General features: G+C 42.9%; 1 protein-coding gene across 1 annotated transcript; it reads right to left on the bottom strand.

Annotated features, from left to right (window-relative positions):
• Nucleotides 1–10449: 10449 nt before the first annotated feature.
• LOC140185932 (interferon-induced protein with tetratricopeptide repeats 5-like) lies at nt 10450–14809 on the bottom strand. The gene is made up of 2 exons (XM_072239733.1): nt 14671–14809; nt 10450–12847 (listed from the first exon to the last, which is right to left on the bottom strand). The coding sequence occupies exons 1-2, from the start codon at nt 14673–14675 to the stop codon at nt 11395–11397; spliced, it is 1458 nt and encodes a 485-aa protein (XP_072095834.1). The 5' UTR covers nt 14676–14809; the 3' UTR covers nt 10450–11394.
• Nucleotides 14810–22404: the final 7595 nt, after the last annotated feature.

Here is a 22404-nt window from a genome sequence, read left to right as displayed (position 1 = left end):
CAAATGTGCACTAATGCTATCCCTCAGTATCCTCTCCAATATGTTCTCGACCACTGACGTGAGGCTGAATGGCCTATTATTCCCTGAATTATCCAGACTTATTTTCTTGAATACAGGTACAACATTCATTACTGTACAGTCATTGGGGCCTTGTCTGTTGCTCGTGAGGACACAAAGATCTTTGTCAAAGCCCCAACAATCTCGTCACTTGCTTCTTTCAATATACCGGAAAGATAAGCCGTCAGGTCCCTCGAATCTATCCACTTTAATGCTTACAGAAGAAGACCAAGCACTAACTCCTTATCTTCAGAGTGTCCCAGCACATTTGTATGTTCCACTCTGGCTTCATTATCCTCAGAATTCTTCTCCTCTGTAAAGACCAGTACAAACTACATATTTAGTACCTCAGCCTCTTCTCTGATATATGTCACAAATTACCTCCTTTATCCTTGAGTGGACCTACCCTCTCCTTAGTTATTCCCTCTTTCTTCATATGAGCTGAACGTGCTTTTGAAGTCTCCTTAATCTTATTCACCAAGGACATTTCATGCTCCTTTTGGCTCCTCTAACTATCTGACTGCTTTCCTGTTTTATTTATATTCCACAAGGGTCCAGTCTGATTTCAGCTTTCTAAACTTTATGTATGATTCTTGTTTTCTCTTGCTAACTAAATTTAGGACCTCTCAGGTCTTCCAGAGTTCCCTTACCTTACCATCCTTATATTTACTCCTTATAGCACATACGAAACCTAAACTCGGATCAACTGGTCTTCAAGCAACTCCCACAGGTCAGGCATGGAGACGTTTTACATAGGCTGATCTAGATCAGTGCAACTTACTTCTCTCTCTCATCCCTTATATCAGTTGCTCGAAATCAGAGCAGCTTAGCTCTAGTCATATCCTGTTGTAATTTGCCCTCCCCCAGTTTAGTACCTTCCCACACTCAAATTTACACTGACTCAGAACTATCTTAAAATATAGTGCCTTGTGGTCATTGTTTCTATTACGTTCACCCACTATCAGGTTTGTCACCTGACTGGGCTCATTTCCCAAATCCAGATCCAGTATGTTTTCTTCTCTAGTTGGACTCCACAGAGGTAGTTCCAAGAATCCCTGTGGGATGCACCGAACAGCTCCTGCCCAACGTAAGCCTCTTAAATTAAGGAAATTTCCAATCAATACTGAGGATACTCTCTCTCTCTCTCACCAGTAATGCAACTTCTCTACCTTATTTACACCACCCCAAGATGACCAAAACAACAGAACCCAAGAAAGTCAGGCAGCCAGTCCTGTCCTTTGTGCAGCCAGGTCTCAGTAATGGCAATATCATTGTAATTCCATGGACTGATGGTGGCTCTGTTCACCCTTCTTGCCCATTATACTACTTGTACTAAAGTAAACACATTTCAGACTAAGAGCCCACCACGTTTATTAGCCTGCCCTTCTCTGTACTTCCTTTCCATCTCACTTGGTTTCCTTAGCTACATACGTCCAGGGAAGACAACCTCCGACCCTGCCGACTCGTGAGATTCAGGCCCTCTCCCACCCCAAACCCCAGTTTGTGTGGATACTGTGTCATTTGCTGCCCCGTTACAAATTAGTGCCACGGAATAACAGACAGCACACTGCATATGATTAAAAGATTATACTCATGAATTTTAATTTGACTGAAGGGTTAGTGAAGAAAAGGGCCCATTTTAATGAAACAATCAAATGTGCACAAGTTGGAGCTCAAAGTTTCAACATCATCACCGATCCTCAATCGATCTCAACCCTGGCTGCATTGAATTACAGTCCCGCTCCGGGTGGAATCCTACAACTTCTTCTCTCCTGCATCTTCCCTCTTCATTTCCTCTTGAACAAATGCCCCAAGCCCAAGCTTAGTGTCTCTCACCAGAGAAACCTCCCTTTAATCCAACCATCCTAATTGGATGGCACATATTTCTCCTCATCTCTTATCTTCAACGATAACCCAAACAAGCTGAAAACAGAACAGACTGCCCTTACAGAACTGCTAAATGAAATACATACAGCATAACGGTAAAATTATGAGCCAGGCATTGCACATAAATTCACAGATTTCTTGACTAATGCAGTGATTCTGATTTTGATTCTTTCTTTCCCTCAGCCTTGGTTCCCATTCACATCCCACTCTAGTTTCACCATCCTGAGCTGCACTGGCAAATTTTCCACTGAGAATATTAGCTCCCCTCCAATTCAGGTGCAAATTGTCTAGTTTGTAATGGTCTCCCCTGGCTTGAAAGGGAGACCAATGATCCATAAATCTGAGCCCCTCCCTCCTGCAACAGCCTCTCAGCCACAAATTGAACTGCAGCATGTTATCTATTCCTTACCTCACTAACACAGGTCATAATCGTAAGATTACAATAGACAATAGACAATAGACAATAGACAATAGGTGCAGGAGGAGGCCATTCAGCCCTTCGAGCCAGCACCACCATTCACTGTGATCATGGCTGATCATCCACTATCAGTATCCGGTTCCTGCCTTATCCCCATAACCTTTGATTCCGCTATCTCTAAGAGCTCTACCCATCTCTTTTTTGAAAGCATCCAGAGACTTGGCCTCTACAGCTTTCTGGGGCAAAGCATTCCACATATCTGCCACTCTCTGGGTGAAAAAGTTTTGCCTCAACTCCGTTCTAAATAGCCTATCCCTAATTCTTAAACTGTGGCCTCTGGTTCTGGACTCACCCATCAGCGGGAACATGCTTCCTGCCTGCAGCGTGTTCAATCCCTTAATAATCTTATATGTTTCAATAAGATCCCCTCTCAGCCTTCTAAATTCCGGAGTATACAAGCCCAGTCGCTCCAATCTTTCGACATATGACAGTCCCGCCATCCCGGGAATTAACCTTGTGAACCCACACTGCATTCCCTCAACAGCAAGAATGTCTTTCCTCAAAATTGGAGACCAAATCTGCACACAGTACTCCAGGTGTGGTCTCACCAGGGCCCTGTACAGCTGCAGAAGGACCTCTTTGCTCTTATACTCAATTCCCCTTGTTATGAAGGCCAGCATGCCATTAGCTTTCTTAAACAAAAACCTGGACATCCTGCTTTTTCAGCATTCTACCTAGCTCTGTGAAATCCCTTTACAAGACGCCATCCCTGATCCTGGGTATGTGTTGGGGACCAATGTGGACCATGAGTTCTGGCTGCTCTTCCTTCCCTCTCAGAATGTCCTGTACCTGCTGCGAGACATCCTTGACCCTGGTGACAGAGAGGCAACACATCCTCTTGGAGTCTCAACTGTGGCCACAGGCTTTCTGCATCCCTTACTGTCAAGTCATCCATCATTATTGTTAAGTGACTTCTGCCTACTCTGCTTTTCCTCAGAGCTAGGCACAGTACCACCGTTGTCTTCTCAAAGGTTATGCCTCCCATTTATATTCCAAGGGGTATACCTGTTTCCATAGGTAACAACCACAAGGGCACCCTGCACAGCCTGGCCACTCGCATTACTTCTCCTCGTGCTCACCCTTGGGTTTGGCCACTCACTAAAACTCTCATCTATAACATCCTCAACCTCCCAGATGATCTTAAGTATATCCAACTGCACCTCCTGTTCCTTGATCTGGTTTGTCAGCGCAGTATATTCTTCACAAAAGTAGGCATCAGGAAGACCATGAATCAATGAGGCAACAAGCCAAAGATTTGGTCCTGAGTATTGAAATAATCTGGAGGAAACAAACACATGCAGATAGTTGCCACACTGTGATGGTATTTTAAGTTTGCTTTGAGATGCAGGGGGAGGTATCACAAACCTTGGTTTTAACTTTTAAGTTATGCAACTTTAACAAGATGAGAAAAAAATGGAACACAATAAACCATGAAAAACTGAAGACAAATAACACATAAACTCCTCTCGGGCTTCCACCGAGTCCAGGTGTCAATGAAGATGAAGATGGGAAGGTTTGTCATCAAAACGTCTGTTAAAATCAACACATGAACCGGACTGGAAACCCAAGAAGGGTCTATGCATCATATATGCCTGGAAAGCAATAGATCCTGATGATAAAGGGGTAGCTCTTGATATTTGGGCAAGAGCAGTCAACTGCATTTCCATTAAATTCAATGGGTTCCATCCTGCTACAGACCCGCTTATTTCCCTGACATAAACTGACTCGCCAACTCTCTAACACCCAACAATGTTGTCTTCTTTAGCCATGACTCCACCATCAAACCACGTCTCTGCAGATCAACACAAAAAGTTCCCAAAACCTATCAGTGGTGGTAAAGAGAGCCACAATGGAAATTCGTAAACCTGATGCTTTTGTGAGCCAAAGGTTCTTCGGAAGTCAGAGACAGAAAACCTATTGCTAGCAAATTTTATGCAATTCAGTAGCTGAATTTAATTTCAGAGAATGCATACAATATACAAAACTGAAATTCTTGTATCTTGCAGACACCCATGAATACCGAGAGTACTCCAAAGAATGTGTGACAGTAAAAATGTTAGAACCTCAAAGCCCGCTCTGTGCCTGCTCCCACACACAAGCAACAGAAAAGCAACAACCCTCCCCCACTTACTTAAGCAACAAAAAGCACCAGCACCCTCCAGTGACCAAGCAAGCAATAGCAAAGCCCCCCAAAAAGGCTGTAATCTGCATTACAACAAAAACAAACCGTTTACCTGACAATTCGATCTACCACAAGCTCTCTCTCTCTCTGACTAATAAAGGGACAGAGGGAGGATCACCCTTTCACTTTGAGAGGGGAGACACAAACAAAACAACTTGCTGAATTACGGTGTTAACGTCTGCCACGTCACTTTTCTCCCCCGAGTATTCCGACTCCAGAATCAGCAACAAACGTGCCCCCATCAACGAGAGAGAGAGAGCGCAATTCACCGAGTACAGGGCCTCTGACAGCCAATCCGCTGTTCCAACTTTCCATCTTCTCCCACAATGCTTCAGTCAGTGGCAGTGGGATAAAATCAGCTGGTCTCCAGGGCTGTAAAGTCTCAGACCCCCAAAGGCATGCACATCTTCTAGGTCATATCCTTGGGATATCGAAAAACAGCCGCAAAGAGATGAAGCTTGAGTGTAGTTCTAGGTCAGGGTCTTTGACAGAACCCCTTCCACCATGAAAAGGGAAAAGAGAGACTTTAAAGATAGAAATTAAGCTTTTTCCACAGATGAGCTTGAAGAAGTTACTGCTGAGTATCATCACAGCTCCATCCACCTAAAGCGTTACATAATCAAAGAAAGAACAAACAAAGGCAAAGGAAAATCTAGTTGCAGACTTCTCATATTTGGACTAAAGATAACCAAAAGTTCTACTAATGCCAATTAACCTGTAAAATAGCCAGATTCAAGTAGAATGACAATCTGAAACACTAAAAAATTTCTAGAAAAATCTGTACTATAACTGAGTGAAAATTCATTCAACAACTACATGTATAGCTCTAAAATTACAAGCAATCATAGGAAAGATAAACTGCAAGAAAAACAACAATTTCACATCCCAGTCCAATAATACTCACACAGAAGAGCATAAAGAAAGCATTCTTATTCAATTGAGGAGGTTAGCATCTTCTTCAAACTTGCGATGGTCAACAGCATTTGGTTCATAGGGATTATGAATCAGCCAAAACAAAACTATGAGAAGCATGCCATTGGCTCTCCTTAAAGACATATGATGGGCAATGGCTCACACATGTTGTTTAGGTGACTTGGGCAAAGACAGTTGCAAGCAAGGAGAGGGGATGTGTGGTCTACTTTGGCGTTTGCGACATTTCTTTAAGTACATATACCAGACTTCGAGTAAGATGGTGGCATGCTTGGACCCAACAGCTTCCATGAGGCCGACCAAAGGAGTTACTGACCTTTTTAAATTTATTTATTACAATCACCAGTACTGCAGGGATACCCCATCAGCGAGTTGCTCATTTGTTGAGAAACTAACGGAGCTGGACTTGGTGTTGTACATGTTTCTGCCTGTGACCGAGGCATTGGACTCGATGTGTGAAGATGGTGTGCAGTCTAACAGCAAGTGATTGTCTTATCTATTTTAATTGTTCTCAAAGCCTCTGATATTTACCCTGTTCACCCTATTTATAGGCCCTCCCTCCAAAATTTCCGTAGTGTATGTGTTGCCTATTATCTCCACCACACTGTAGACTGTTGATTTCCAAGCATCCGGCCAGTCTGAAAAAATCATTAAGCGATTACTATCAACAGATCACTTGCAATACTAGAGGAAACAACACACTGGACCATTGCTACACCATCATCAAGAATGCCTACCGTGTTATTCCATGCCCTCACTTCGAGAAGTCAAATCACCTGGCTGTACTTCTACTCCCTGAGTATAGGCCGAGACTGAAGACTGCAGCACCAGTAGTGAGGACCAAGAAGGTATGGACAAGAGAAGCTCAGGAGTGCCTACAGGACTGCTTTGAATTGGTGGACTGGACTGTATTTAGGGTTTCATCTTCGAACCTGGATGAGTATGCTGCAGTTGTTATCGACTTCATTAAAGCCCGTGTGGATGAGTGTGTGCTGACAAAGACTTACTGTACATTTCCAAACCAAAAGCCATGGATGAACCAGGAGGTACGTCATCTGCTGAAGGTTAGTTCTGTGGCATCCAAGACTGACGACCCAGGCCTATACCAGAAAACCAGGTATGATTTGCGGAGGGCTATTTCAAGGGCAAAGAGACAATTTCGAACGAGGTTGGAGGTGACATCGGATGCACAGCAACTCTGGCAGAGTTTGCAAGATGTTAATTCCTGCAAAGTGAAACCCAATAGCATGAATGGCAGCGATGCTTCACTACCAGATGAACTCAAAGCCTTCTCTGCATGCTTTGAAAGGGAGAATATAACTACAGCTGTGAAGATCCCCGCTGCACCTGATGACCCTGTGATCTCTGTCTCAGAGGCCAATGTTAGGCTGTCTTTAAAGAGAGTGAACCCTTGCAAGGCGGAAGGTCCCAATGGAGTACCTGGTGAGGCTCTGAAAACCTGTGCCAACCAACCAGTGGGATTATTCAAGGACATTTTCAACTTCTCACTGCTACAGGTGGAAGTTCCCACTTGCTTCAAAAAGGCAACAATTATACCAGTGCCTAAGAAGAATAATGTGAGCTGCCTTAATGACTATCGCCCAGTAGCACTCACATCGACAGTGATGAAATGCTTTGAGAGGTTGGTCATGACTAGACTGAACTCCTGCCTCAGCAAGGACCTGGACCCATTGCAATTTGCCTATCGCCACAATAGGTCAACGACAGACACAATCTCCATGGCTCTTCACACAACTTTAGCCCACCTGGACAACACAAACGCCTACATTAGGATGCAGTTCATCAACTATAGCTCAGCATTTAATACCATCATTCCCACAATCCTGATTGAGAAGTTGCAGAACCTGGGCCTCTGTACCTCCCTCTGCAATTTGATCCACAAGTTCCTAACCAGAAGACCACACTCTGTGCAGATTGGTGATAACATCTCCTCCTCGCTGATGATCAACACTGGTGCACCTCAGGAGTGTGTGCTTAGCCCACTGCTCTACTCTCTGTATACACATGACTGTGTGGCTAGGCATAGCTCAAGTCCCATCTATTAATTTGCTGATGATACAACTATTGTTGGTAGAATCTCAGGTGGTGACAAGAAGATGTACAGGAGTGAGATATGTCAACTAGCGGAGTGGTGCCGCAGCAACAACCTGGCACTCAACATCAGTAAGACGAGAGAGCTGATTGTGGACTTCAGGAAGGATAAGATGAAGGAACACGTACCGATCCTCATAGAGGGATCAGAAGTGGAGAGAGTGAGCAGTTTCATGTTCCTGGATGTCAAGATCTCTGAGGATCTAAACTGGTCCCAACATATCAATGTAGTTATAAAGAAGGCAAGACATCGGCTATACTTCATTAGGAGTTTGAAGAGATTTGGCATTTCAACAAATATACTCAAAAACTTCTGTAGATATACCACGGAGAGCATTCTGACAGGCTGCATCACTGCCTGGTATGGGGGGTGGGGGAAGGGCTACTGCACAGGACCAAAAGAAGCTGCAGAAGTCTGTAAATCTAGTCAGCTCCATCTTGGGTACTAGCCTACAAAGTACCCAGGACATCTTCAGGGAGTGGTGTCTCAGAAAGGCAGCGTCCATTATTCAGGACCTCCAGCACCCAGGGCATGCCCTTTTCTCACCGTTACCATCAGGTAGGAGGTACAGAAGCCTGAAGGCACACACTCAGCGATTCAGCAACAGCTTCTTCCACACTGTCATCCGATTCCTAAATAGACATTGAATTTACATGAATATTATCAAATGTCATTCAGCTTTCCTCACCATGCCTGGGGAAAGCAGCTCCCAGCGTTCAATGTGCTTCTAGAGCTTTGCAACCCTTCTTTCTACCCCGCGCGTGCATAATGACATCACTGTTTTCTGTTAAAGGCAGAGGCAGCTGTTTTAGCTTTACCAAGGTGAATACATAAGTGCATTTTAAGTAAAATTAAAGATAATATTCAACAGTCTCCTGGTTAAATTTGCATAGTAGTGTATGTGGATGGGGGAGGGAGGAATGAGGCTTGTATTCCTGTTGCTGTTTCATTGCCTGATGTGTTGTCTTTTGTTCTGCTGAACATGGTGGGTATGTCATGGTGTCACTTGCAGGCAGCCCCCAGCACATCCTTGGGCATGTTGGTTATAAACGCAAGGGACGCATTCCGGTAACAAGAGAAAATCAGCAGATGCTGGAAATCCAGGCAACACACACAAAATGCTGGATGAGCTCAGCGTCAATGGAAAAGTGAATAGTCAACGTTTCCAACTGAGACCCTTCATCAGAACTGCAGAAAAAAAGGATGAGGCGTCAGAGTTAGAAGGTGGGGGGGGGGGAGGAAGAAGCACAAGGTGATGTGAAACTGGAAGGGTGGGGAGTGCTGAAGTAAGGAGCTGGGAAGTTGATAGGTGAAAGAGATACAGGGCTGGAGAAGGGGGAATCTAATAGGAGAGGACAGAAGGCCACGGAAGAAAGAAAAGGAGGAGGAGCTCAAGAAGAAAGTGACAGGCAGGTAAGGAGATAAGGTGAGAGAGGGATAAGGGAATGGGGACTGGTGAAGGAGGGGGAGGTATTACTGGACTTTTGAGAGATCAATATTCATGCCATCAGGTTGGAGGCTGCATGAATGGAATATAAGGTGTTGCTCCTCCAACCTGACTGTGGCCTCATTGTGACAGTAGAGGAGACCATTGAGTAACATGTCAAAATGGGAATGGGAAGTGGAATTAAAAGGGGTGGCCACTGGAAGATACCGCTTTTTCTGGAGGACGGAGCATGGGTGCTTGGCGAAGTGGTCTCACAATCTACCCAATGTAGGTAGAAGTGTAGGTGATGTAGTGGAAAAACCAGAAACGGCAAGTATTTTTCAATCATGAGAGGCTGAGAAATCCTGATTGTACTTGTACTCAAGCCACTGAAAAGCAGCATGTGCAACAATTAGTTCAAAGAACAACTGGGATATTAACCTTGATGACACAATAATCTGAATAAAAGGATAAGGATTTCTGACTGCAATTATTATGAAAGGTCTGATCTACTATTGCAATCTCTGCCAATGCTTACAGGCAGGTAGTGTTGGTGAGACTCTGTATGAAATATTGTTTTGGCCTCCTGACCAGAAATTGGATGACCTTGCCATAAAGCAGGGGTTCCCAAACATTTTTATGCTATGGATCCTTGCCATTAACCGAGGGGTCTGTGGATCCCAGGTTGGGAACCCCTGCCATAAAGGGAGTGGGGCAAAAATGTACTAAGTTCATGCCAGCAATAGCCGGATTCAGGTTAACTAGTAGACAAGACCTGCATTGTTTAGCATTCATAAAAATGAGAAGAGATTGCATTGGAACTTAATAAACTGCTGAAATCAATCTGTTGTTGTATCTGTAGGAGGAGCAACAGGAAAATACAAATGCAGTCTGCAATACTGGAGAAGAGGGGGTAAAAGTGGAATGGTAGTAAGTTCGAAAAGCTTGAATCTAAAATATCTGAATTTCCTGTTGACTCTTGAATGTCTGTAACGTGGCCACCCAGATAATGAGGTGTTGTTCCTCAAGTTTACATTGAACTTTACTATAACAGTGAGCAAGTCAGAGTGGGAAGAAGAATTCAAATGGCAGGCAACGATGAGTGCAAGATGACTTTCGTGAACTGAATCAGGTGCTTTGCAAAGCAGTCATGGTATCTGCAACAGATTTCTTAATGAAGAGAAGACCATATCAGGAACAATCAGCTCTGCTTACTGAATTGGAATTGATAACTTTATTACTGGCACTAAAAGCTAGAGTGAATGTTCCTTAAATGTTCCTTGAACTGATACTGTTCGCCATAGTGTGCAGCAAGAAAATCACTTACACTTCACTACTGGTGTGGAGGGTTAAATCATAACATTTTATTGGTTTCTTTTACACTCAGATTTTGCAATTACAGCACATTTAACAATATTGAAAGGAAAATGTATATGAAGGACTATAAGATTTCAAATTAATGTCTGATTTAAAAACTCCAACCATTGGAAATCCAAATTCTTAACAGTAAAAATTCTGAAAAAATCAGGCAGCATCTCAATCTTCAGTCTGAAAAATCAACTTAATTTTCCCTTCCATTGATACTGAACAATCTGCTAAATGTTATCATAATTTTCTGCTTTATTAGCATAATATTTTAATATTTTTAACATCTTGCGTCTGCTTTGGTGTGGCAGGTACACAAACACTGTACATAGACTCTACTACAAGTTGCAAAGATTTCATCTAGAATATTTTTGCATACAAACTAAAATTGCTAAGAATAGAATGTTCCAGGTAATTGGGCCATAATTGGTTATGGCTCCTTTGAGAAAAAAAATGGAGTTGAGTACTCCTCTTTCTTATTTGAGTATTTTATAAATCATTTCATTTTCTTTCAGAGAAAGCTTTATTAACATGGAAGCTGGATTAGATGGCACTTCTTGTTTGGTGCTGTCACACAAAAATCAGCTTTACCTAGAACTTGGTGTACTAGCAATCAACTCCAGCTGAAATTGGACCCATGGAGTAATAGGACTGGGAACTTACAGTTGTGTTCATATGCTACTGCTTCTGATGCAGCCATAGCTTCAGATGTATCTGAAATAATGTCTCTGAAACTCAGGTGGAAATTGCAGAATTGATGGGAGAAGCAAATATTGAAAATGTTATAGACACAAACTTAAGCACAAAGGCTTCAGAAAATCATGAATGAAACATGCATTAAATGTGTTTCTATAGATGTATTGCACATAATATCAGACAACTTTAATAGTGAGAAATGGATGAGGAAAGACTTTCCACAGTCACAGTACACCCGCATCTCTCTGGGTATCTAGAGCCTAAGTCGAAGGGCGTAATTCAGAAAGAGCATTGAGATATTCTTCATTGCCAGGATCAAATTCCAAGGCCTTTTCAAAGCATTCAACAGCCTCATCCTTCTCCCCAGCCAGTTGGTGCACCATCCCAAGAATTCCAAAGGCTTTGCTGTTTCTTGGATTCCTCTGAATTTGTTTTCCTAAGATCTTTCTCAAGTTACTGTCACAGAGCTTCCATTGTTTACTTCCATGATGGAACTTAAGTCCGTCCAGAAAATAGATGATCGCATTTGATTCAGATCTTTTGTGGTGCAGTTCAAATAATCCAACTTGTAAAGCTAGTGCCTGCTTATGATCCAGAGCAAGATCTTCCAAGCTCAGCAGACTGTTGTAGATCTCCTCTGCTCGATCTACTTCTCCATTTTCTAAGCAGATTCCTGCAAAATCCAGTTTTGCAAAAGTGAATGATGGTTTGAGTTCAAGTGCCTTTTCAAAGTGATATTTGCACTTACTGATCAACTCAGCTTTCTGTTGAAATGCAGCTCTGTCAGGATAGTTGCTGCCTGCTTTCTTTTTCAGAGTGAACAGTTTTCCCCTGTAACAGATACCGATTTGGTGGTGTAAGAAGGATGAGCATGGAGTAAATTCTAAAGCTCTCTTCAACAGGCCTATTGCGATATCGACATCTCCTCCTATTCTGTAAAACTTTGCTGCATAGCGAAGCACATATGGCAGATCTGGGGTCTTCCTCAATGCTTCTTCAACTAATTCATTTGCTTTCTCTGCTTCATTGAACTCTTGCAGCTTTAGGGCCAACATAACCATGGCCACTGTGTCATCTGGATCAAGCTCCAGCACCCGTCGCAGATACATTAGACATTGATTCTGCTCCTGATTCTCTGAAACACCAGAAAGCGCTTCTAGACGATAAAGAGCAGTTGCATAGCCCATCATCCATTCCACATTATCGGAATCTTCCTCCAAAGCCTTCTCAAAACATTTCTTTGCCTCCTCATAGTAAACACTTCTACCAGAAGTTAACAGTGACCATCCCTTCTCCCCATACACCTCAGGGATCATTGCTGTATAGCGAGGGCCATCACTGAGCCGTTTACAGATCACCTCCAGCTTGTCCAGGTAGGACTGGGTCCCGGTCAGCTGCCCCATGTAGTAATGCACCCAGGCAAAGTTTCCATAGGTGATGATGCTCCTTCTTTCTAATTCTTCCTTGTGGTTCTCTCTCCAAATCTTTTCAGCTTCCTTTAAATTTTGAATTGCTTCTTCATAGTCGCCTTGCTGACAGTTTACAAAAGCAAGTTGGTTGTAGGATGTGGCTTGATATTTGACACCAAGTTTTATAGAATCTTGTAATCTAAGCTTCATATCACTGAAGTCAGTGTTGTCCTTCTGTGGAATCCACGTGAAGTGACACTGAAGCTGGCAGAGTTTCTCAAACAGGGATTCCTTCAGAGTGTTGCTGCATGAAAGCACAAAGTAATCAAAGATTATTGATGTGAAATCAGTTCTCAATCCTAACTGTTAAATGCTTGAATTGACAATATTAGCAAATTCTGAATTCCTGAGCTGGGGCATAGGCAGGGAGTGTTGGGTGCAGAACAGTTCAATCCCTGCCTGATCAGACCAGTATCTACCAGATGGTGATTAGCCCAGAGGAAAACAGTCTTGGTTCTAGAAATACCAACCAATAAGCCGAGACAGCTGGCTGAAAATAATTACTGTGTTCAGAAGATGCTGAATGAACGTGTTTTAAATTATCCAGTAGGGCAGAAATATTTGTCATTTAAGGGTTGGGTCAGTCCGGCAGTTTATTTACTCAGTTGCTGGGAAAAGGAAAGGAAAAAGCAACTTCCTGGCATCATTTCTGCCAGTCATTTCCATTGTAATGCACTTGCCATATCAATCTCATCAATTTACTTAGCATCTTAAACTTGGGAAGGTCTTTCCAAATATCCTACAATCATGCAAATATCATTCCAGTTGCATAACATGACATCATAATTTAATTTTGTCAATCCCACATTCTAAAGAATCTGTGATCATACCCTCCGGCACACATCATTACTGAGGTATGGTGATCAGAACTAACCCCGCAGGTAATTTAAGCAAAGTTGCACAAAGCTCCAGATTCGATTTCCAGATCTCCCTACAATTAAAGACTCACTTCCTGTTGTTCACTTTGATTGTCATTCACTGTGTTTAATAATTTCCTTCTATTTCACTGCTCCTCCACGATTCCAAGCTTGTCCACATTTCCCCACCCTGAACTCCAGATTCTACAGTTGCTTTACCTGCATTAACCATGCTTTGTAGATTTTAATCTCTATCTGCTCTGCTCACTGTATCACTTAGATTAGATTAGATTCAACTTTATTGTCATTGTGCCAAGTACAGATACAAAGCCAATGAAATGCAATTAGCATCTGACCAGAAGTGCAAAAGAATAGCATTATTTACAAAATAACTGCGAATAAAAAGTAAGTGCTACAGCATACAAATATAAATGTGCTGAGACAGTACAATATGGGTGCAATACTGCTTAGCACTGTGATGTGAGGTTCAGCAGGGTCACAGCCTCAGGGAAGAAGCTCTTCCTGAACCTGCTGGTGCAGGAGCAGAGGCTCCTGTAGTGCCTACCAGATGGGAGGGGAGTAAAAAGTCCATGGTTAGGGTGTGATGCATCCTTGATAATGCTTTCCGCCCTGCCCAGGCAGCGTTTATGGTAGATGTTCTCAATGGGGGGCAATTGGATGCCGATAATCTGCTGGGCAGTTTTCACCATCCGCCGGAGTACTTTGCGGTCTGATACAGGACAATCTTAGTGACATCTATAAACTTTAAGATATAATCCGCTATTACTGAATGCTCTCAATCATGAAAATCTTTTTCCCCAATGCAGATTCCTTGAAATGGAGGACATGCTTATTTATTTGCTTCTTGGGGCTCCCTCTCCTCATGAATTCTGTCCACTTCAGGGACCTGGACTACAAACCTTGCCTCAAATGATCATTTTCTGGGATGAAAAAAGTAAGTGCTCTCATGTTCTTCGCCTCCCCCACTACCTCCCAGTAGTCCGAGTTCCCAGGATCGAGTAAAGTTCCCAGATCACAAACTAGGATTCAGAGCCCAAATCCTTACCCTAAGTGATTGCAAACCCCTTTCCCAGATGTCTGCAGATCACATTAAGTTTGACTGATCTGGTCATCCATGCTAACACTTCTGACATTTTCCGAGAATGCTCTGACTTTAAATAACATTATGGAAATGAAAAGGCTCGCTCACCTCATGGTGCTGTTTGGGATTCCGGCCGTACTTCAGAGGACTGGAAAAGCCATCTGACTGTTCAACGTGAGGATTTCTGGAAGCTTTTAAAATCTGGGGGCTGGACCAGTTGTTGACTGAGAGTGGAATGGAAAGTGAAACTGGAAACTGAAACTGGCAAGCTTGCTCTTCCCTTGAGGATCTGTTTCTTCAAAACAAAAAATGCTAATTTAAGCACCACCCAGTTTAACACTTTTACATGCTAATTCTTTCCACCAGTTAGAGTGAAGAATAATCCCAAAGGTCCTTAAAGGACTGATGATTCACATAATTATTTGATATCTTCCTCAAATGCTGCCTCACGCAATCCAGGAGAGTTCAGACTTTAACCCTCTGTTACTCCACCATTGCACTCTCTCTGTAACTATCTCCTCCCTGTGTCCGTGCTTACATTAGCTCTGCTCAGTGGAGAGTGTGACTTAGAGACATCACAGACATTGACGTAGTAGGCAGGTGACACAGGGAGTTGAATAAAGGACGTATAGAGATTGAGGAACAGAGAGCCACCATCATTGTGCTCACCTCTGAAGTCAGAGCGGAATCTTTTCAAGATGGAGCCACTGAAATCAAGATTCGGTTGACTGAGGAGAAAGGAATAAATGAAAGAGGGAAAGGTTGTGAAGACTGTGTGATGAAGTTTTGCTGCAGGAAGAGAGGTGAATGAAGTTAAGGGATTATAATGGGGAATTAGAAAGAGAGAATGAAACACTTGAGGGAAATTCTGGATTCCAATGGGCATGTGAACTATGATCTGATGCCCGTTGGGAGAGAGAGCCAAGGGAGTGACTAGATCTAGCACTTCTGTGAGAGCTGGGAGTAACAACCAGTAAAGTGTTGAATGATACCATGGGACAAAACTTGTGCGCTAACATTGTGTTGCACTTCTAAACTTTCAGACATTATAAAAGAAGTAGCTGAAGAAAATCCCAATGTATAAGAATTGGATGAATTGGGGAATCCTGTGGAAAATACTGTGTATTATTTTTTAATGTATGGAAGCTTGTTGACTAATGCCTAATTCTCCCATTCGACAAATTCCCATGCCATAAAGCTGGGCATGATTTGATCATTTCAGAAGATCGGGACTGCTTGGTAACATGGAGGGCCAGAAATACTCTCTTGAGGCTTTAGAGGATGTGCTTCCTCAGGGGTCACCTTGCATGGCATTGTCCATGTTTTCAACTCACAGATTTGCCAATGAAGCTTCCCAGTACTCATTCAGGCTCAGCAACAACTTCCCGAAGTATGGAAACATAGATACTGCCCTTCCCAAGGGAGAGCTCAGTTATTAAAGATTTCATAGAGGAGAAGAGGGGAAGGGGGAGTTCAGGACACCCAGCAGGTGAGGCTACCTTGTAAGGTCCCTTCCTAATGGCCACTGCTCTCAACTGTGAAGAACTCAATGAACTGAACCTTTCGATGGATTCAGTTGTTTGTCTGTCTTTATTTGCGTGGGTGGTGAGACCAGGACAGGCTATCTCTGATGTTCACTGCTGGAAATAAGGCTTGATTCCCACCACTGCCTGTAAGGAGTTTGTACATGCTCCCAGTGATAGCATGGGTTTCCTCCACGTGCTCTGGTTTCCCCCCAGAGTCCAAAGATGTACCAGTTGGTAGGTTAATTGGTCATTGTAAAATTGTCCCTTGATTAGGCTCGGATTTAGTCAAGGGATTGCTGAGCAGTGTGGCTCAAACGGCCAGAAGGGCCAATTTTACACTGTATCCCAATAAATAACTAAATAATTGAATGTGTCCTGAGCCTGGTAGCACATGCTTTGGGGCTTTTGCATCTTCTGCCCAATGTGGGATTGGAGGAAAAGGCGAATGTCTGCAGTGTGTTGGGGGATTTTGATAATGCTGGCTGCTTTACTGAGGCAATGAGAAGTGTTGACAGAGTCACGGGATAGAAGGATGGTTTTCAGTCAGGTGCTGAGCTGTGTCCACAATTCTCAAAAGTACAGGCACTGGTGAGCTTCCTTAGCCATGGCATCTCTGTATTGGACCAGGACAAACCATTGGTGATGATCACCACTAGGAATAAGTCTCAATGCTCTTATCCTCAGTATCATTGATATAAACGGGTGTGTGTGAACTGCCCCACTTCCTAAAGCCTATAACCAGCTCTTTTATGCTTTTGACATTGAACGAAAGGTTGTTACCATGACCCCGTGCCATTATTGCTATTTGAGATACGACCCACTATGGTGGTATCAGCTACAAACTTCAGATGTTTACAATAGGATTGGACACAACATGGGTGTTTGGAAGAAGAAACCAAAACCACTGTAAAAGTGCTAGATTTAAATAAAGTTGACTTTCTATGTAGTGGAACAGGCTGCTGACATAGTAAACTGAATGTATTTGAGGTTTACTATCGGTGCTTGGGGGGAATGTGCAGAACTGATTTCTATCAGCAAGGATGAAGCATCCATGTGTTGACCACTAAAGAGGCAAAGCACAACTTCAAATGTAAGAGGAATCATAGGAAAAGGTCAAACAAAACCTTTCCTGAAAGGAAAATCATGTCTGACGAATCTCATAGAATTTTTTGAGGATGTAACTAGTAGAGTGGATAGGGGAGAACCAGTGGATGTGGTATATTTGGATTTTCAAAAGGCTTTTGACAAGGTCCCACACAGGAGATTAGTTTACAAACTTAAAGCACATGGTATTGGGGGTAAGGTATTGATGTGGATAGAGAATTGGTTGGCAGACAGGAAGCAAAGAGTGGGAATAAACGGGACCTTTTCAGAATGGCAGGCAGTGACTAGTGGGGTACCGCAAGGCTCAGTGCTGGGACCCCAGTTGTTTACAATATATATTAATGACTTGGATGAGGGAATTAAATGCAGCATCTCCAAGTTTGCGGATGACACGAAGCTGGGCGGCAGTGTTAGCTGTGAGAAGGATGCTAAGAGGATGCAGGGTGACTTGGATAGGTTAGGTGAGTGGGCAGATTCATGGCAGATGCAACTTAATGGGGATAAATGTGAAGTTATCCACTTTGGTGGCAAAAACAGGAAAACAGATTATTATCTGAATGGTGGCTGATTAGGAAAAGGGGAGGTGCAACGAGACCTGGGTGTCATTATACACCAGTCATTGAAAGTGGGCATGCAGGTACAGCAGGCAGTGAAAAGGGCGAATGGTATGCTGGCATTTATAGCAAGAGGATCGAGTACAGGAGCAGGGAGGTACTACTGCAGTTGTACAAGGCCTTGGTGAGACCACACCTGGAGTATTGTGTGCAGTTTTGGTCCCCTAATCTGAGGAAAGACATCCTTGCCATAGAGGGAGTACAAAGAAGGTTCACCAGATTGATTCCTGGGATGGCAGGACTTTCATATGGTGAAAGACTGGATGAACTAGGCTTATACTCGTTGGAATTTAGAAGATTGAGGGGGGATCTGATTGAAACGTATAAAATCCTAAAGGGATTGGACAGGCTAGATGCAGGAAGATTGTTCCCGATGTTGGGGAAGTCCAGAACAAGAGGTCACAGTTTGAGGATAAAGGGGAAGCCTTTTAGGACGGAGATTAGGAAAAACTTCTTCACACAGAGAGTGGTGAATCTGTGGAATTCTCTGCCACTGGAAACAGTTGAAGCCAGTTCATTGGCTATATTTAAGAGGGAGTTATATATGGACCTTGTAGCTAAAGGGATCAGGGGATATGGAGGGAAGGCTGGTGCAGGGTTCTGAGTTGGATGATCAGCCATGATCATACTGAATGGCAGCAGGCTCGAAGGGCCGAATGGCCTACTCCTGCACCTATCACCTATGTTTCTATGTTTCTAAAAAATAATCTGGGAGACAAGTACAACAATAACAAAGCAGTAACCAAGATTGCCAGGAACTGGAAAATGAAAATAACTTACAATGGTTATCAAAATCAATGTAGACTGTTTTTAAGAATTACCTCAGGGAAAAGAAGCTTGGTGGGCAAATTGCCAACCATTTAAAAACAAAGACTGCAAATTTTAAGAGCATATGGAAAAACATACTTACAACAGAGGAGTTGACAAGGTCAGCATCAAAATGTTAGCATAGAGGCAAAAGCATACACAAAGATATACAACATACACAAAGTAAAACATAAATTATATATAAATTATACAAAAATTATTAAAGACATCCCAAGACAACTGCCATCAGATTGAGAAAATTGGAGGAGACACTGGGGGAATGCGAATTCAACTTTGGTTTAGATGAGTTTTGCAAGTGTTGAGAAAAAGATCCCCCTTGTGAGAATTCTGTAGCAAGGATACAATTTTAGAGAAGGTAGGTGGGTCATTTGTTTAAAATAGAGATAAGGAGCAATTTTTGGAAATCGCTTTCCCAGGCAGCTGTGGAAGCTGAATTGTCAGATATATTATACAGGTGTCCCCTGCTTTTCGAACGTTCGCTTTACGAAATCTCACTGTTACGAAAGACCTACATTAGTACCCTGTTTTCGCTAACAGAAGGTGTTTTCACTGTTACGAAAAAAAGCAGCGCGCAAAAAAATCAGCACGCGATAAAAAGCAGTGCACACCCCGAGCAGCCGCTCTCCCCCAGATTCGGAACTGCATTCTCGCCGGCATTGCTTAAACACGTGTCTGTGAGCAACCGTTTGCAAGGTGAGTTCTGAAGTATTGGAAAAGCCTAAAAGAACTCGTAAGGGTGTTACAGTTAGTGTAAAACTAGACATAATTAAGAGTTTCGATCGTGGTGAATGAAGCAAGAACAAAGTGAGTTTGGCTTGTGGAAGCTGACGAACATGATGTTGAAGAGGTTTTGGCATCCCATGAGCAAGAACTGATAGATGAAGAGCTGATGTAATTGAAAGAAGAAAGGATAACAATCAAAACCGAATGCAGTAGCGAACTGAACGTGAAGCAACTGCGTGAGATTTACACTGCAATGATAAAGTACAACTTTAATTTTGAAAGGGTACGTAGGTTTAGAGGATATTTGCAGGATGGTTTGAGTCCTTACAAAGAACCGTATGATAGAAAAATGCGCGAGGCTAAGCAGTCAAGCAAGCCTTCCACATCAGTCACAGCAGACGACGAACCTCGACCTTTGACATCGAGGCAGGCAGTCATAGGAGAAGGTGAGCTGCCTGCTCTAATGGAAACAGACGACCAGATGACACCCCAGTGTCCCACCACCCCAAACCCCAGGCCACGGACAGATACCGATTCGCAGAGAATGCAGTGGTAGCTGGGAGGTACACAGCACAACCTTAAGAAAAAAACCGAAATAAACATGCTAATTAATTAGGTGCCTCGGACACGTAATTGTCGGCCCAGATCAGAGACGATGCAATCGGATATCGGCATTGATCTAGGCCGACAATTACATGCCAGGCGGCACCTAATTAATTAACATGCTTATTTTGGCTTTTTTCTTAAAGATGTGCTGGGTGCCTCCCAGTTGCTGCTGCACCCCTGCATGCTTCGCAGATTGGTATCAGTCAGCGGCCTGGAGGGGGGGGACCACTGCACCACCCAACCTGCGACAACTCAGTCTAACACACAATCATCAGTGTGCTCGGCGTTGTCCCAATTCTGGTAAGCGATACTACACTGTACATACATTATTTCTACTTTATATCGGCTGTGTATTTTTACGTGTTATTTGGTATGATTTGGCAGCTTCATAGCTTAAAAGTTACTGGAGAGCGCTTGCACCATGCTTTTGCCAACAGCGCTTGCGTGAGATTTTCGCTACGGAGACCAGTGCAGTAATGATTGTGGAAAAGTATTTCTACTTTATATAGGCTGTATATTTATCATATCATTCCTGCTTTTACTATATGTTACTGTTATTTTAGGTTTTATGTATTATTCGGCATGATTTGGTAGGTTATTTTTGGGTCTGTGAACGCTCACAAATTTTTCCCATATAAATAAATGGTAATTGCTTCTTCGCTTTACGACATTTCAGCTTACGAACCGTTTCATAGGAACGCTCTACCTTCGGATGGCTGGGGAAACCTGTATACAGAATTCCTGTGAATGTGTAGGCAAAGGTGTGCTCCAACATGGAAATTGGAATGATCAGCTGATGGAGATAATGCTTTACATTGCAAGTGTTGCTTTTTCAGAGTTTTTGCGATTGCTGAGAAAGTTTCACAAGTCTTAAAAATGTGTGCAGAAAGTTGAGATAGGCTGTTGGCATTTTAGACTTAAGGATATTGTGAAACAGGTAAGAAAGTACATAAAGGCCAAGACTGGAACAGTAGAACAAGTTTGAGAGTCTGTACATCTTGTGCTCTAATTTGAAGTTGATCCAGATCAAGAGTTTAACATGATGAATAGCACCATCATGAGGCAAATAAAGAATCATTTCTTATGTTGTTGTATTATCCTGCAGCTCAATATACACTCAGAATCAGAATCGGAATCAGAATCAGGTTTATTATCATCGGCACATGACGTGAAATTTGTTAACTTATCAGCAGCAGTTCAATACAATACATAATACAGAAGAAAAAAAACACAATAAAATAAATAATAATAATAAATAAATAGTAAAATAACTACAGTATACATATACTGAATAAGTAAAAAATTGTGCAAAAAACAGAAATGCTATATATTAAAAAAGTGAGGTAGTGTCCAAGGGTTCAATGGCTATTTAGGAATTGGATGGCAGAGGGGAAGAAGCTGTTCCTAAATCGCTGAGTGTGTGCTTTCAGGTTTCTGTACCTCCTACCCGATGGCAACAGTGAGAAAAGTGCATGCCCTGGGTGCTGGAGGTCCTTAATAATGGACGCTGACTTCCTGACACAGTGCTCTTTGAAGATGTCCTGGGTACTTTGTAGACTAGTACCCAAGGTGGAGCTGACTAGGTTTATAACCTTCTGCAGCTTCTTTCAGTCCTGTGCAGTAGTCCCCCATACCAGACAGTGATTCAACCTGTCAGAATGCTCTCCGCAGTTCATCTATAAAAGTTTTTCAGTGCATTTGTTGACATATCAAATCTCTTCAAACTCCTAATCTAGTCGCTGTCTTACCTTCTTTATAACTGCATCGATATATTGGGACCAGGTTAGATCCTCAGATATCATGACACCTGGGAACTTGAAATTGCTCACTACCTCCACTTCTGATCCCTCTTTGGGGTTTGGTATGTGTTCCTTCATCTTACCCTTCCAGAAGTCCACAATCAGCTGTTTTGTCTTACTGATGTTGAGTGCCAGGTTGTTGCTGCGGCACCACTCCACCAATTGGCATATCTTACTCCTGTATGCCCTCTTGTCACGACCTGAGATTTTACCAACAATCATCAGCAAATTTATAGATGGTATTTGAGCTATGCCTAGCCACACAGTCATGTGTATACAGAGAGTAGAGCAGTGGGCTAAGCACACACCCCTGAGGTGCACCAGTGTTGATCATCAGTGAGGAGGATATGTTATCACCAATCTGCACAGATTGTGGTCTTCCAGTTTAGAAGTCACATATCCAATTGCCGACGGAGGTACAGAGGCCCAGGTTCTGCAATTTCTCTATCAGGATTATGGGAATGATGGTATTAAGTGCTGAGCTACAGTCAATGAATAGCACCCTGACATAGGTGTTTGTGTTGTCCAGGTGGTCTAAATCCGCGTGAAGAGCCATTGAGATTGCATCTGACGTTGACCTATTGTGGCGATAGGCAAATCCAGGTCCAGGTCCTGCTGAGGTCCTGCTCAGTCTAGTCATGA

This window comes from Mobula birostris, chromosome 21 (genome assembly GCF_030028105.1).
Source record: "Mobula birostris isolate sMobBir1 chromosome 21, sMobBir1.hap1, whole genome shotgun sequence".
NCBI classification, from domain to species: Eukaryota; Metazoa; Chordata; class Chondrichthyes; order Myliobatiformes; family Myliobatidae; genus Mobula; species Mobula birostris.
This window is presented reverse-complemented; position numbering and strand designations above follow the sequence as displayed.